A 15,865-nucleotide genomic window follows, 5' to 3' on the forward strand; every position below is an offset into this window, starting at 1 on the left:
CGGAGGGTCAGGGCGCCTTGCAGAACCCCGCCCTCTAGCGCCAGGGCCGGGGCACCGGGGACCCTCCTCACCTGCCTGGAAGATGCAAACTGATCGCCTTCCTGGCCCTCCCAGGCCGGTGGGGGCGGGGTGTCAGGGTGACAGGCGCGTGTGGGCGCGGCCTAGGAGAAACTCCTGTTTTGTCTTTTAATCATCTGGCTTTCTCCATCACTGTTGTGTCGTCTCTCCGTTTTGTGTTTGCAAGGAAGGAGACTGATTTCAAAGCCCATTTTCCAACCTCCATCCCTCTCCTTGGGGCGGGGAGCTGGATGGGGGAAGAGATGCAGAAGGGCTTGCCAGATCCAACCGTGCAGTTCCTTTACGGCTTTTGGATGGATGGATGTGATTGGCGTAAAAGAGCAATAGCAGTCTTAGACCTGATTGACCACCACCTTCATTCAGAACCGGCCCTGTGATTCTTAGGAGTGAGCAATTAAATAGCCAGGTCCAATGGCTCTTGGCCAGACAGCTTTACTTTGTCAGGTGGCTTCTCCTCAGCAGAGCTTGGGCTAAGAGCACGCTCGGGGACATAGCCTTGTCTGCTTACTTTTCAGCTCTGACAGGGGCAGCTCCCGTTGGCTGACCAAGGCCTCCCCAGGGTACCTCACGCGCACCTAGATATTGTGTTCCTGCCACTCCTAATTGGTGCCACCCTTTAAATTCCATTGGGAAAAGAAAAATGGGGTTCATGGTAGTGCCTTTAGCGTTTGATTTCTCTGAAAACTACTTGATAAAAGTAGATGACCTGAATCTAGAGGCTGTGCTTTCCTAGGGGCCTCCTTAAATAGGGGGAACTCTAAGCGCCTGTGTTTAGAAATGTGCCCAGCTACAATTAACTGTAAGCCCCAAATAAAGTAGTTAAGCAAATTGGCAGACTTTTGTTTGTTTGTTTTGTTTTTTATAACAAGAGCAAAGGTCGGTGACCTCCTGCTTTGGTTCAGCTTCCCAGTGCACCCTCAGGGACCCAGACTCGCCCTGCCTTTCTTCTTCACACCTTAGAGCACTGGCATTTGCCCCACGAGGATAATGTGATTACCAGCTCCAGATATCACTTGTGTATCCATGGTAGGAAGAAAGGCGAATATGGACACTAGTCTCTGTTTGCTCCTTATCAAGAAAGTAAAAGTTTCCCCAGGAACCCTCGTCTCTTCCTCCCAAAGACACATCACGGATCAGAACTAGGACACATGACCACTGCAAGGGTGACAGGGAAAGGGAGAACTGAGCCGGGCACACTGCCATTCCCAAACAGAGTTGGGTTTCTGTTATCAGGGAAGAAGTGGGAAATGGTTATTGGGAGGCTTGAGATAGGGTCTGTCTCATTTCCCTTTGCTAATTCCTACAGTCTGCAGATGAGAATAGTGATGTTGTCAGTACTTCTGAAACTTCTCTGTTTGACAGATGAGGAAACCAAGACACAGAGAGGTTAAAAGACTTGCCAGAGGTCCACGGCCCATAAGTGGTAAGGCCCCTGGCAGTCAGAGTGCTCTGGCTCACTTTATTTATTTATTTTTTCCACCAAACTCATTTGAGTTTCATACACAGAGGATTCTCCAGAAACTCACCTACTCCGCAACACTTGTATATTTTCAGCCTTTTCTATGAATTTGTAAATTGCCTTAAGGCAGAAAGTTAGTAGGGATATAACTCTTCAACAGGGAACCCCAGGGAGTTAACCCAAAGGAGGATACTAGCCAGGTTGCTCAAACCTGTAATCCCAGTGCACTTTGGGAGATGGAGGTGGAAGGATTGCTTGAGGCCAGGAGTTTGAGACCAGCCTGGGCAACTTGGCAAGACCCCAATCTCTCCAAAATAAAAAAACTAAAAATTAGCCAGATGTGGTGGTGTGTGCCTCTAGCCCTAGTTTCTTGGGAGGCTTACGTGGGTACATTACTTGAGCCCAGGAGTTCGAAGTTAGTGAGCTATGATCATGCCACTGTACCTTAGCATGGGTGACAGAGCAAGACCTATCTCCAAAAAAAAGAAGCAAAAACAAAAAACTAAAGAGTAAGCTTTTTGCTGTCCTGCCAAGAATGTGGTGCCACCTAACATCAGTAAGGGTGCCTAATCCTAATCCAGGCAAAGTGAGTTCCAAAGGGAGGCCCAAAACTTCATGTGGACCTAAACCACTTATGTACCCAGTCCTGACTTTTACCCCACAACTTTAAAATAAATTTTTTTTTTTTGAGTTGGATTCTCACTCTGTGACTCAGACTGGAGTGCAGTGGCCACTCCCGGCCACCGCAGCTTCAACCTGCTGGGCTCCGGCGATCCTTCCGCCTCAGCCTTCCAAGTAGCTGGAACTACAGGCACACGCTACCACGCCCGGCTAATTTTTTTTTTTTTTTTTGATTTATTGTGGAGATGACGTCTCACCAAGTTGCCCAGGCAGGTCTCGAACCCGTGGGCTCAGGCAATCCACTCACCTCAGCCTCCCAAGGCGTGGGATTACAGGCTGAGCCACCGAGCCCGGCTTAAAATAATTTTTTAAAAAAAGAATGTGGTGCCCTCAAAAGCCAGGGCCAAATCTTGAACCCACAGTGGAAGGGTCACCTGTATATGTCATAATTTGTGAGTTGAAGACCAGAGGTCATGTGAGGCCAGATGTCATGTGCTCATGTTCCCCTCTGTTCCCCTGCAGCTTCCCGACCACTTCTCTTTCACCTCCTATAAAACCCTTGCTCCCTTAAGGCTTTGTCACTCTACTGACCTCTTCCCCTTTGACATGTCTCCTTACCATCCTGTCAGGTTCTCTCATTTCTTATGGACTTTGGCATTTCTTAGGACTGTGACTTGAGTCTTCCTTTTGACCCTAAGCCCTGCCCCCTCCTGAACGTCTTCAGAGATGACCCTCATGATGCACTGGCCCATTGCCATCACAGCCCTCTTCTCTATATACACCTGGGATCTTGTCAGCACTTAGCTGTTCCACCTCCCGCACCTCTAATCCCTCCTCCTGTTCTGGCCACAGGAGCGGCGGGTTCTCCCGAAACTCCGGGTCTCCCCAGGGACTCCTTTCTCCAGGACCCCAGCTCTCCTCTCTTCCAGGTTCTCAGACCTTTCCTTTCTTGTCTTTCCTCAGTATTCAGCTTTGACACTTTGGCCACCATTTCAGCAAGGATCTTGCCAAGCAATCATAACTCCCTTGCCCCTCTGCCTCTTCATCAGAGCTGTCCAGCAAAAACCTCAGCTCTGGATGACTCCTCTGCCCTACCCCTTCCTGTCACCCTCAAGCCCCACTCCTGAACATCAGTTGCTGGTGGAGAAATGGCATTCAGGAGACATGCAATACTAGTATTAATTCCACAATCACTCATTCATTGGCACTGTCAGAGCCCTGGCAGTTTCTCCAGTCACCTCTTCGCAATGACAATGTCAGACTTTCTCCACTCTATGCAGGTTCCCAACTCTTCTCTCCACGCCCCACTTTCTCCTCCAACAGAAAATGGAAGCTCAGCCGGGCTTGGTGGCTCAGCCTGTAATCCCACACCTTTGGGAGGCTCAGGTGAGTGGATTGCCTGAGCCCGCGGGTTCAAGACCTGCCTGGGCAACTTGGCGAGACCTCATCTCTACAATAAATCAAAAATTAACTGGGCGTGGTAGCGTGTGCCTGTAGTTCCAGCTACTTGGAAGGCTGAGGCGGAAAGATTGCCGGAGCCCAGCAGGTCAAGGCTGCGGTGACCGGGAGCAGCCACTGTACTCCAGTCTGGGCGACAGAGTGAGACTCCAACTCAAAAAAAAAAAAAAGAAAATGGAAGCTCAAAGCCAGCCCCTCAGCTTCACACTTCCAAGCCCACCTCCATGTGCACTGACCTGGCACCCATGCCCTCCTTGGCTGTCCTTTCCCTCCTACTGCAGGTGTAGTATCCCATCATCTCTGTAGCCTCAGCCTACAGTTATTCCTTTCATCTCCACCCGCCTCACCCCCACCCCGTCTGTTGACAGGTGCACACACCCAAGTCTTTCCTTCATTCAGCACATGCTGACAGCCCCTTGTATGTCAGGCATCATTCTCAGCCCTTGGGGATGCTGCAGTGAACAGATTAGACCAACATCCTTCCCTCACAGAGCTTCTAATCTAGTATGAGAGTCAGACAGTACATGAGTGAAAGAGGTGACATGCTGGATGATAGGTGTCAGAACAAGAACTAGGGCAGGGCGTCAGGAAGTAGGGCATGGGGAAGCAGAAGGAAGTTTTAGAGAAGCTGGCTCCGGGCGGCCTCAATGAGAAGGGCCTTTGAACCTAGACCTGAAGGAAGGAAAGGATGAGCACTGTGACTGTCGCAGGGAACAGCGAACTTCGAGCAGAAGGAGGAGCAGTGCAAAGGTCCAGGGTGGGTGATGCATTGTCCAGATCTGAGGAAGGGCAAGATCAGTGCATCTGGAGGGGAGTGCCGGGGGAGAGTAGGAGGAGATGGGGCTATAGGTGGGGCATCATGCAGGGCCCCATGGGCACAGAGAAGACTTGGGGTCCTACCTGAGTGAGTTGGGAAGTGTTAGAAAGTTCTGAGAGAAAGGCCTGACCTGACTCCTGGTCTGATTGCATTTTAATGGAACCACTGCCTGCTGAGTTCTGTGTGAGAACAAGACGGCTTGAGGAAAGGAAATGAAGTGTGGAACGTAAGTGACCCGGAGTACGTGATTCTCCGTAGATGTCTGTCTCCCTCTTACCAGAGAGCATCCAAGCCCTGCCTTGGGAACCACTTGCCAGTTTCTAGTGGAAGTTCCATCTGCAGGTGGAAGGATGAGAGGTGTTTTCTAAGCTTGTCTTGGTCCAGCATTTAACCCTGCAGCTGTTCTCACCTCAGCCCACACCAGACTCCCCCAGCAATAAGCATGTCTGTCCCTTGGCACTCAGGTGGGAAAGGTAGGGAAGGATGCTGATGTTCTTTAGTTGTAAAAATGTAATGCTGAAGCCCTGCTAGGTGTCCAACAATGGCGCTTTCAGTTTTCCCAGTGCAAAAAAAAATGGTATCATCTCCATCTGGGGGATGAACAAACAGACTTGGCAAAGTCAAATTATTTGCTTGGGGTCGTGCACTAGCTAATCATGCTGGCCAGGATGCAGCTTGGGAGTTACTGCTGCTTTCTTTGCAGGGCTCCCTGTTGAGCAAGTGGCCGAGAGCCTGGGGGCGAGTGGGAAGGGTCTGGACAAGCTGGGAAGGGGAATAAGCTGAATGTGGCTCCCTTACCAAGCAGAGACTGGCATTGTATACTTTCCTGTATCTCCCATGACAGCCAGCATATAGCAGCCTCTTAGTTGACAGATTGGTTTTTGACACACACAGGCCTTACTTCTTGCCCAAATGGGAATCTCAGCCCCTGTTTCATGTGACCCAAGCAGATTATTCCCATTTTGAAATTCAAGGACAGTTTCCTGTGAATTGGGAATGTGACATCAAACATGTGAGTTTTGCAGTACCAAATTAGGGCATGTGATATAGGGTCCTGGTTTATTCTCCAAAGCAGCATGTGCTGAATGCCTGTGTCTTTGCATTTCAGTGTTGCTATATAGATGGCCCTGTGGCCTCTTCCCTAATAAGCTAAGGGGACCAGCTCATCCCAGTTTGCCTGGAATTCTCAGTTTTAAAATGGAAATCCTGCATCCCAGGAGCCTCTTCATTTATAGGCAAACCAGGACAGTTGGCCACCTCCTGTTAGCTTGGACTTGCCCAATTTTGTTTTTTTCTTTTTCTTTTCTTTTCTTTTCTTTTTTTTTTTTTTTTGAGTCAGGACCTCACTCTGTCATCAAGGCTGGAGTGCAGTGGCATGATCACGGCTTACCACAGCCTTGACCTCCTGGGCTCAGGCGACCCTTCCACCTCAGCCTTCTGAGTAGCTGGGACTGCAGGCATGCTGGGATAATTGTTTTTAATTTTTTTATAGAGATAAAGTCTCGTTATGTTTCCCAGCCTGGTCTTTAACTCCTCAGCTCAAGCAATCTTCTCATCCCAGCTTCCCACGGTGCTGGGATTACAGGTGGGAGCTACAGTGCCCAGCCTGCACCTGCCCAAATTCTTGCCCTAAACAAAGTCAACACAAGAAGCATACACTTTGAAGAAAAAAATTGAATTTTTCCTGGCTCCAGACCCTGAGTTCTTCAACTCCCATCCCTTTAGCCCTCATTCCCAAGCCAGACCTTTGGCCAATATTAAATGCAGGAAGTAGTTTATTTGGGCCATCTCATGGGAAGCCAGCCCCCAGCAAACTCCACAGCCCCAGGCCTTGTTGTCCAGGGATCCCACTTTTCCCCTTGCTCCCCAGAGCTTCCTGCTTCTCTCCAGATCTTTCTCCTTGTCACCTGCTTCTACCATGGGTGCTTTCTTGCCTGATTCTTTCCTTGCTTGAAAAAACCCTTTTCGAATCATGTGGTTGCAGATGGCATTTGTTTCCTATTGCTGCTGCATAAACTGTCACAAACTTAGTGGCTTACAGCAACATACAGTTATTCTCTTATAGTGCCAGAGGTCAGAAGGTCAAATGGGTGGGCAGGTCCTTCTGGAGGCTTTAGGGGAGAATCTATTCCTTGCTGTTTCTGGCTTCCAGAGACTGCCTGCATTCCTTGGCTCAAGGCCCACATTATTCTGATCACTGCTTCTGAGGTCACTTCTCTGGTTCTCACTCTACCCCACCTGCCTCTCTCTTTTAAAGATCCTCATGATTATGTTGGGCCCACCTGGATAATCCAGGATAATCTGCCCATCTCAAGACCCTCAACTTAATCCCATCTACAAAGTCTCCTTTGCCATGTGAGGTAGCATATCCACTGGCTCGGGGGGATGTTGGCACCTTTGGGGCCATGATTTAGCTTACCACTTCTTATATCTGGAGGGGTCACCTGTTTCAGCCTCCATCTTCCAGCATAAAATGCTTATTCTTCTCCCAAAAACCCCCTCCCTTACAGATGAGAAAGCAGCTGAGATCCAGGAAGGGGCTAAGGTGTTTCCCTGAGATTTTGCTATAGAACAGGGAGTAGAGTCACGGTTCAGGCTCCTAGTACTGCTCTCTTCCTCACCATGCGAAATCTTCTCTTAGAAATTTGAGACTTGCATTAAAAAGAAAAAAAAGTAAATCCATGTATGCATAGTCATGAAAAGGGATCTTTTTTTGCTTGTTTGTAAGAGAGGATCTTGCTCTGTTGCCCCAGCTGGAATGCAGTGGCACTATCTTGGCTCACTGCAGCATCAACCTCCTGGGCTCAGGCAGTCCTTCTGCCTCAGCCTCCTGGGTAGATGGGACTACAGGTGTGCATCACCACACCTGGCTAACTTTTTTATTTTGTGTAGAGACAAGGTCTCACTATGTTGCCCAGCCTGGTCTCAAACTCCTGGGCTCAAGTGATTATCCCGTCTCAGCCTCTCAAAGTGCTGGGATAACAGGCATGAGCCACTGTGCCTAGCCAAATTTTTTATTAAGTAAAAAAAAAAAAAAAGTGAAGTGCCAAGCAGTATATGTAACATGATCTCATTAAACAAGAGACTTATTTATATGCAGTTAATGTCTAGAAGGATACACAAGAAACTCGTTATCTCCAGAGAGGGGTATGGAAAGTGGAGATACTTTCATTTCATATCCATTTATACATCTATTGTTTTTATTTTTTTAAAAGTGGGGGGAAGAACTGGAATGAGAGTCAAGATCAAGGAAAAAAGGAGAGGCGGGAAACAGTTCAATGCTAAAGAGTCTTCAATTTGAGATTAAACTGAGAAGTGAGCTGGAAGACAGGCTGAAAGCAGACAGAGCAGGAGGGATATGGTGTTCATTTTAGCCAACATATATGGCAGCCCCCTGGTGCTGTGTGGGAGTTTCACCCAAATCCCTAGCTCCTTTGAAGCAGATTCTAATATTGTTAAGGCACAAAGCACTGCAAAACAAATGTATGCAACTTCTTTGAATACAAATCTAGACCCAATTTGGGCAAATCATAGGACTTACCATCAGTTGCTATTGATTTTTCTACCTGTTCTAAATATAATTGTGTGAAAAATTTTATTCGCAAATGCTTTATGGCTGGAGCCTTGAACTATTGATTTTATGGCTTAGGGGAAATCTAGGAAAACCAACCTTCTTCTAAATTAGCCTGAAACAAATATGTTCATTGACTTTTTCTACATTCTGAGGACATATGTTCTGGGTACTGAGGCTGATGTAGAAGTCAGTTTCCTGCAGACATCCTCTTCCCTGCTTCTTGGCAGCACACCTTCTACAGCCATCAGAAGGAGCAGGAGACAAATCTGCTTTCGTCTCCTCTGTCCGCATTTTTCCCTGCATTCATCATCACACACGAGCTAACTAATGTGTGTTTTTAGAGTACCTTCATAATAAGCTAACACCGTGGAAAAATCTGGAAATACAGAAGAAAGGTCATCCATAATCCCACCTCCTAGAGATAACCATTCTTAATGTTTTGATGCATTTCATGGCTTATGTTTTCATGTTTGTGTGTGTGTGTATTTTTTTGTTAATCAGAGTCTCACTCTGTCGCCCAGGTTGGAGTGCAGTGGCACAATCATGACTACAGCAGCCTCAACCTGCTGAGTTCAGGAGATCCTTCCATCTCAGCCTTCCAAGTAGCCGGAACTATAGGCATGCACCACCATGCCCAGCTATTTTTTGATTTATTGTAGAGATGAGGTCTCACCAAGTTGCCCAGGCTGGTCTCGAGCCCATAGGCTCAGGCAGTCTTCCTGCCTCTGCCTCCAAAGTGCGGGATTGCAGGTGTGAACCACCATCCCCAGCCAGTATCATTTTAAAAATAATGTTTTAAGTTTTCCTATCTAGTACATCTCACTTGTCCTTGAACTTGTTTTCTTTACAATCGGTTTCAGAGGCATTTGGGAGCTTGTTCATGCTTTACTTCTTTCTTTTTTAATTGCCTCATGGACATACAAGAATGACCCTGTTGCATATTTTCACTGTATAAATTTACACACAATTCAAGCAAATTGTGTGTATCAACGTGCACTTACATGTTTTGCTTTAGGTTCATATATGCATAAATTATGAAATACATAGCAAAAATACTTCCTAAAAGTTGAGAGTAAGCCACATCTTGATGAAAAGTTAGTTTTTGCTAGAATTATAGCTTATTTCCAAGGCCCTTTCCGGATACACTCTAATATCGTCATTTTATGTAGCCGAACTCCGATGAGACATTTGTTCACTTCCAACTCTGTCCCTTCTCTTGAGTTCCAGCCATGACTTTCTGATTTTGATTCCTGGGGTCTGGAGTGACATCCAGAATATTCAGCAGTTCAGACTGAATCCAGTGATCCAGGAGGCCATGGAGGCAGGCGCCTGCTTCCCAGACCATCTGGGGACAAGGAGCAGGCCCCATTGGAGCAGCCTCTAAGCTGTTCCTGGCACATCTTGAAGGGACCACAGAAAAGTGTGGCGCAGCAGATGACCATTTTCTAGAGAAGGATCCAAAGAGAGGACCATTTCCTAACTGGTTTCCCTTCTCCATTGTTGCCTCCATTAGCATTGTTGCTCACACTGCAGCCAGAAGTAGTCATGAAAAGGCACATCTGGCCATGTCACTCCTCTGGTGACAGCAGACTGCCATCACAGTGGGATGGGTGAGCTCCGTTATGGGTGTTCAGCACCATTCCTTGCCTGCACCTGCCCCTCCCCCTCCACACTCTACTGTTATCCAGTGGCTTATACCACCCCTGAACACAGTTGCTTATTTCACACTTTTGGACCTTTGGCTTTTGCCATTTCCTCAGATTAGAGTGCCTACCTAGTATCCCCTTTCATCTGGCTCATCTTACTTATTCTTCAGACTGTGCTCAAATATCACCCTAAAAAGCCCAGGGCAATGCCCTATCCTCTGGAGCAGAAGCTCCCTGTATTTACACGTGTAGCTTAGCCAGTCACACATTGTGTTGAAACATCCTTATGGCCCCATCTCTCCTGTTGACTGAATTCCAGGGAGGGCAGGGACAGACTTTCACAAGTCTATGTGGATCCCAGAACCTCGCACAGATTGAACTGGGATCAACTGGGAAAGAGAGTGAGCTTTTTTTAAAGTGGTGCCTGGTAAAGGCCAAGGCCACGTTGCTCAGGGGACAAAATTGAGCCAACAGGAAGGAAAGGGAACTTAAAAAAAAAAAAAAAAAAGCTAGTTGGTGAGCTCCTTGGATCAGAAAATAGGTCTGAAACCACCTGTATGTCTCCCACCTCCAGTGCTAGTGAGTTTGCCCTGTTAAATTGATGAGTTGCTTGGCAGCCAAAGTAGGAGTAGGAGGTGGTTCAAGAGAAGAAGGGAAAGCCATCTTTGACCCTCCAAAGATGGCTTTTAGTTCATTGATATTTTATAAATACCAAGCATTTCATATACTCTTTCAATAAATATTACTGGGTACCCACCTGCCAAGCTGGAATATATCATAACTAATCCTTATCAAGTGTTCCCTTTTTGCCAGACTTGGATAGTCCTCCCCGCAACTCCATGAGGGAAGAGAGGCAGTAAGAAGGTCAATGACTTGCTTGGGGCTGTGAGCCTGGCATGGTAGCCAGACTTTTACCCAAGCAGCCTGAATCTAGAGCCTGAGATCTTAATGGCCATGCTCCAGTTATGCCTCTAAGGAAGATTGAGCCGGGCAGCACCCCTGTCCTCCCGACACTAGTGGAATTTCTTAACAGCTTATTATCATGTTCTCGCAAATTTTGTATAGAAACCAACTGGTTACGTTCATCATTTTTAAAAAAGTTAAGTCCTGGAGGATTGGTCCACTAGAAGGCAAAGGGGAAGCCACATCTGCCCTGGACTCCCACAAATAATATACAGAACATTTTCAGATTTTTTTTTTTACTTCCTGATATTTAATTTTTTAAAAAATTATTTAATTCAATGGATGCAAGATTTGGCAGACAGAAACAGGATAGAGTGGGTTGGAGTGAATCTATACGTGGGAAGAGAAAATGTAGTGAGAAAAAATAATTAATAGTTGGGATATGTTCAAATTCACGTTATATAAGGAGAGTCCTATTTTGGTTGGGTGAATCATCTTTTTTTTTTTTTAAGGGACATTTAAAAGCTATGGTTATCCTAATGCTGAATTGGGGAAGAGCAATAATATTGGTGTGAAGTTTCAAAGTAAAATACAAAATAGAATATGCTCACAGATCTGAGCTGATACAGGCTTGCCTAAAAGGCCTATAAGAATTCAGACAGTTCAGTGTTTTTAAACATCATTTGATGTGTTTATGTAAAGAATGTATCTGTAAGCCGGGCTCGGTGGCTCAGCCTGTAATCCCGCGCCTTTGGGAGGCTGAGGTGAGTGGATTGCCTGAGTCCGCAGGTTCGAGACCCGCCTGGGCAGCGAGACCTCATCTCTACAATAAATCAAAAAATCAGCCGGGCGTGGTAGCGCATGCCTGTAATTCTGGCTACTTGGAAGGCTGAGGCGGAAGGATCGCCGAAGCCCAGCAGGTCGAAGCTGCGGTGGCCGGGAGCGGCCACTGCACTCCAGTCTGGGCGACAGAGTGAGACTCCAATTCAAGAAAAAAAAGAATGTATCTGTAAAATACTAGTATGCTGTTTGTGACAATAAATAATGCAGTGTTTTAGCACACACGATGGCATAATAATTGAACATTCATGTAGCACTTTATAGTTTAGTAAGTATTTTTACAGTTTGGGTTTTCACAAAGACTTCTGACCCACGCACATTGTTCTTTCATCACAAAGAAATGGGCAACTAAAAGGAACCAAGAATTCTTGGAGAAGTAGCTGCTTCCAGGGAGAGGACAGGGAAAGAATAACGGAAACTTGGGATGAAATGTGCTCTAAGTAAGATGCGGAAGGGCAACCCTTCAGATCCCTTCCCACTGTGGGAGCTTTTCTGTCCTCTCCATAAATCCTGCTTTAAAAAAAAAAAAAGATGGAGACAAGTCAGAAGGTCCCCCCTGCATCTGGGACAACTGGAGGATGGGCATAAATAATAATAATGATGGATTGTAAACTACTATATAAAGTAGGAATCCATGAGTCCATACTAATATAAATAAAGGAATAAATAAATAAGTGGGAGAGGAGGAAAAGCTCCTTGCTGTATTAGAAAGCCAACAAATAAAGGCAGAAGAAATGATGGACTGAGAAAAATTGCCACTTGCCAGCCATCATCACAATAACTGATTTGGACCAGAGTCATTAGTGAATGTTAAAATAAGATCATTAAAGTTTGAGTAGTAACATGATATTAATATAAACTCAGAGTACCTCCCCGACAAGATACTTTACATTACAAAAGATGAAATGGCAACTCTCCAGTGGAGAAACCTGGTAGATGTCACCTTAACCAAATGATCAAAAGAAACATCCGCAGTAAGGGGACTCTCAGACAGCAGGACAGCATGTGCCCCAGGCAGATGCACTGAGGAGAGCTCTCTGGTGTTCCTGCCAAATGTGAATTATTTGAAACTAATCTTGAGGAAGTATCAGACCAAACCAAATAGGGAACAAAATAACTGGAGACTAAAAAAACATGACACCTGAATGTAACACGTGGTCTTAGATTTTCTTTTGAAGGTTATTTAGACAATAGGCTACATCTCCGTAAGGTCTGTGAATGAGATTGTATTGTTTCAACATGAATTTGCTGATTTCAACCCTTACACTGGGGTTATTTAAGGGAGTTTAGTGTTTCCAGGGAGGGAAGGAAGGAACAGAGGAGTTCCCCAGAAGGGGCACTGTTGTCATAGGCTCAGACCTCAGAGTCAGCCCCTCTCAGCCCAGGCTTCCAGTTGAAGGAAGGAGGGCCCTTGCCCCATCGGGCCTCAGCAGCACCTGGGGAAGACATGAGGGGTCGTGGCCTGGCCTCTCCCCACCCTGTTGCTCTGTCTGTTGGCCTATGTTGTTCCCTCGCCTAGAAAGCCCCTTTCCCTCTTCCCTGCTTACCTGGAGAAAGGCCTGGAGAGGTTTTGAGGAAGGAGAAGTAGATGGGGAGTTTGGAGCCCACTCCTCTGTCTGGCACAGCCACAAACCAGAGAGGGAGTGGCAAGCCCTCAGCTCCTGCCCGCAGGGAGAGGCCATGGGATCCCGGCAGACCTCAGCGTGATGAAGGACCTGGGCTATCTGGTCTCTGTGGCCTGCCTGCTATTTCCTGTAAATGTGTGCCTTTCTTGGACCCATCAGTCTCGGCTCCTCTACAAGCCTCTAGAAAGCCCTCTCTTGGCCTCAGGAAAGGAACCGTGGTCCCAGCCCTGAGAGATTGATTGTGGGGCTCCTTCCTGGGATAGGCAGTACCATGGGTAGATCATGTGTTCAGACTTTTTGGATATTGCATTGATCTCGGTGAACACTGAGTTTTTCAGGAAATTCACAGGTGTACTTTGGCTGGCAGCTTGCCCAGTGGTTCGCGAGCTCATTCCTCCCTGCAGCATGTGTGCTAGGCTTGTGCGAGGCCCCAGGATCAGTTAGACTCAGATCCTGCTCCTGAGCAGCTGAGTGTGCCTGATGGGCCTGAAGGTTCAGTTTTTGTGAAGTCAGTTTTCCTTGTGACTAGAAAGTGCCGGATTAAAGAACTAGGAGCCCCAGCCTGGCTCCCTGTTAGTTGCATGAACTTGTATTAGCCAGAGAACCTCCATGAGACTCAGTCTTCTCATCTGTTAAATAGGGACAGCAGTCTCATGCTGCTGCCTGTGCTGCCCTCGTCTCAGAGCTGTGGCCCTTAAATGGGAGAAGGGCATATCATGCTTTAGGATTATGAGGTGGTCTGGTTAATCCCTCAACATACATATATGGCAGTGCCTTGAAAGCACAGGGTCTTAAACACAGTGAGAGAATGGCAGCATTGTCTCTACTGTCTACTGATCTGAAGGAAAGAGTATTGCTAGAATGCAATAGTCAAGAATCGGGGGATCAAGCTGAGGCTTGGTGTGGGGGAAGCCCATGGGGCTGCCTTCTCCCCACAGAGCCCACATCTATGCCGGGCCAGCGCACAGGCCAGACACCATCCTCTGCAAGGGAGTTGACCGTGGCATTGTCCTTCCAGTGCACCAGGTGGCGGAGCGGGTGGAAGCCCTGGGGCAGTTTGTCATGAAGACCAGGAGGACCCTCAAAGGCCATGGGAATAAAGTCCTGTGCATGGACTGGTGCAAAGATAAGCGGAGGATCGTGAGCTCATCACAGGTACGTCACACCCGCCGCGTGATAGGTAAGCAGATTTTCGATATTATAGCTGAGGGGAAAAGAACTAGGAGCCTAGTTCTTTTGAACTAGTTCAAAAGGCCCTTTTCTGATCTTTACAACTTTGGTCATTCTCTGAAGGATGTGATTTAGCATGAAGAGTTCTCTTCACTAATTTGGGTAGATCTGAAATTGATACTAATTGAAAAACTATAGACTCTATGTGATTTATTTGATGAACTATTCAAAATAAGTTCTCCCTGAGCAAATTTCAAGGTCTTATTTATGAGTGAAATCACTTTAAAAGTAGGCTTCTTGCCGGGCGCAGTGGCTCACACCTGTAATCCCAGCACTTTAGGAGGTGGAGGCGAGGGGATTGCCTGAGCTCAGGGGCTCAAGACCAGCCTGACAAACATGGTGAGACCTCGTCTCTGCAATAAATCAAAAATTAACTGGGCATAGTGGCGCATGCCTGTGGTTCCAGCTACTTGGAAGGCTGACACGGGAAGGATCACCTAAGCCTAGCAGGTCAAGGCTGCGGTGGCCGTAAGCATGCCACTGCCCTCCAGCCTGGTTGACAGAATGAGACTCCAACTCAAAAAATAAAAATAAAAAAATAAAAATAAATAAAGGTAGGCTCCTTTTTTTCCAGATTGAGGGAATAAGATTCCGACAGTGGTTTTCTTTCAATGTAGAGTTTAGCAATTCTGATGTCTTAGCTGATTTAAGATACATATTTTGTAAAGTCTAATTTTTTTCATTCATTTTGTATAGTTTCCATATTTATTTTACATCTCATGTGTTAGTTATCCATTGCTACATAACAAATTATCCTCAAAACTCAGTAGCTTAAAACGGTAAGTATTTATTATCTCACATGGTGTCTGAGTCAGGGGTTCAGGGATGACTTAGCCAGGTGGCTCTGGCTAGGGTCTCCCATGAGGTCACTGTGAAGATGTCAGTTGGGGCTTAGGTCATCTGATAGCTTTACTAAGGTGGAGACTCAATTCCAAAATGCCCCCATCACAGGGCTACCGACTGGAGAGCTCAGTTCCTCACCACACGGCCCTTTCCCTAGAGCTGCTTGGGACATGGTGCCTGGCCTCCTCTCAGAGCGGGTGGTTCAAGAGAGGGAGGCAGCAGCAGAGCCACACTGTATTTCATGACATAGCTTGGAGGTGACAGTCCATCACTTCTGTTGGTCACATAAAACAACCTGACATAATGAGGAAAGAAACTATACAAAATGTGACTATCGAAGGGCTGGGATGATCGGAGCCTCACTGGAGACTAACTCCCACAAGCTTAGTACTTTTGATGTCTATTTTTGTGTCACATGTATTAAACATACAGCAATAAACTGAAATCATATGATATATTCTGTAAATCATATATTTATAATCAATGTAGGTTCCCCCCACCCCGCCTTCTGCCCAGATTTTTCAAAAGAGGATTGGTTTGTATTATTATAAAATTATACATAACCTAGATAATGCACAGGCTGTAGCATCTATGTCAGTGTCTGTTTATAGGACAGGTGTTATTAATCTCCTGGATTACCTACAAATCTAGTATATCACATTGCACTTGCTTTTGTGATTGTTCAGAATAAATGTACTACATGTATTTTTTTTTTTTTAGTTGCACTCTCACTCTGTCACCCAGACTGGAGTGCAGTGGCTGCTCCCGGCC

At 46.5% G+C, this 15,865-nt stretch overlaps 1 protein-coding gene across 1 annotated transcript in view; it reads left to right on the forward strand.

Annotated features, from left to right (window-relative positions):
* The first annotated feature begins 13,936 nt into the window (after positions 1-13,936).
* The window catches only part of GNB5 (G protein subunit beta 5), a 29,776-nt gene continuing 27,847 nt past the window's right edge, over positions 13,937-15,865 (forward strand). Inside the window, exon 1 of the mRNA XM_008072593.1 lies at positions 13,937-14,176. Coding sequence (XP_008070784.1) covers positions 13,937-14,176 — 240 coding nt within the window. The remainder of the gene's footprint in view (positions 14,177-15,865) is intronic.

Source organism: Carlito syrichta, unplaced genomic scaffold (genome assembly GCF_000164805.1).
Source record: "Carlito syrichta isolate Samal-C Ts95f unplaced genomic scaffold, Tarsius_syrichta-2.0.1 Scaffold315355, whole genome shotgun sequence".
In the NCBI taxonomy this organism is placed as follows: Eukaryota; Metazoa; Chordata; class Mammalia; order Primates; family Tarsiidae; genus Carlito; species Carlito syrichta.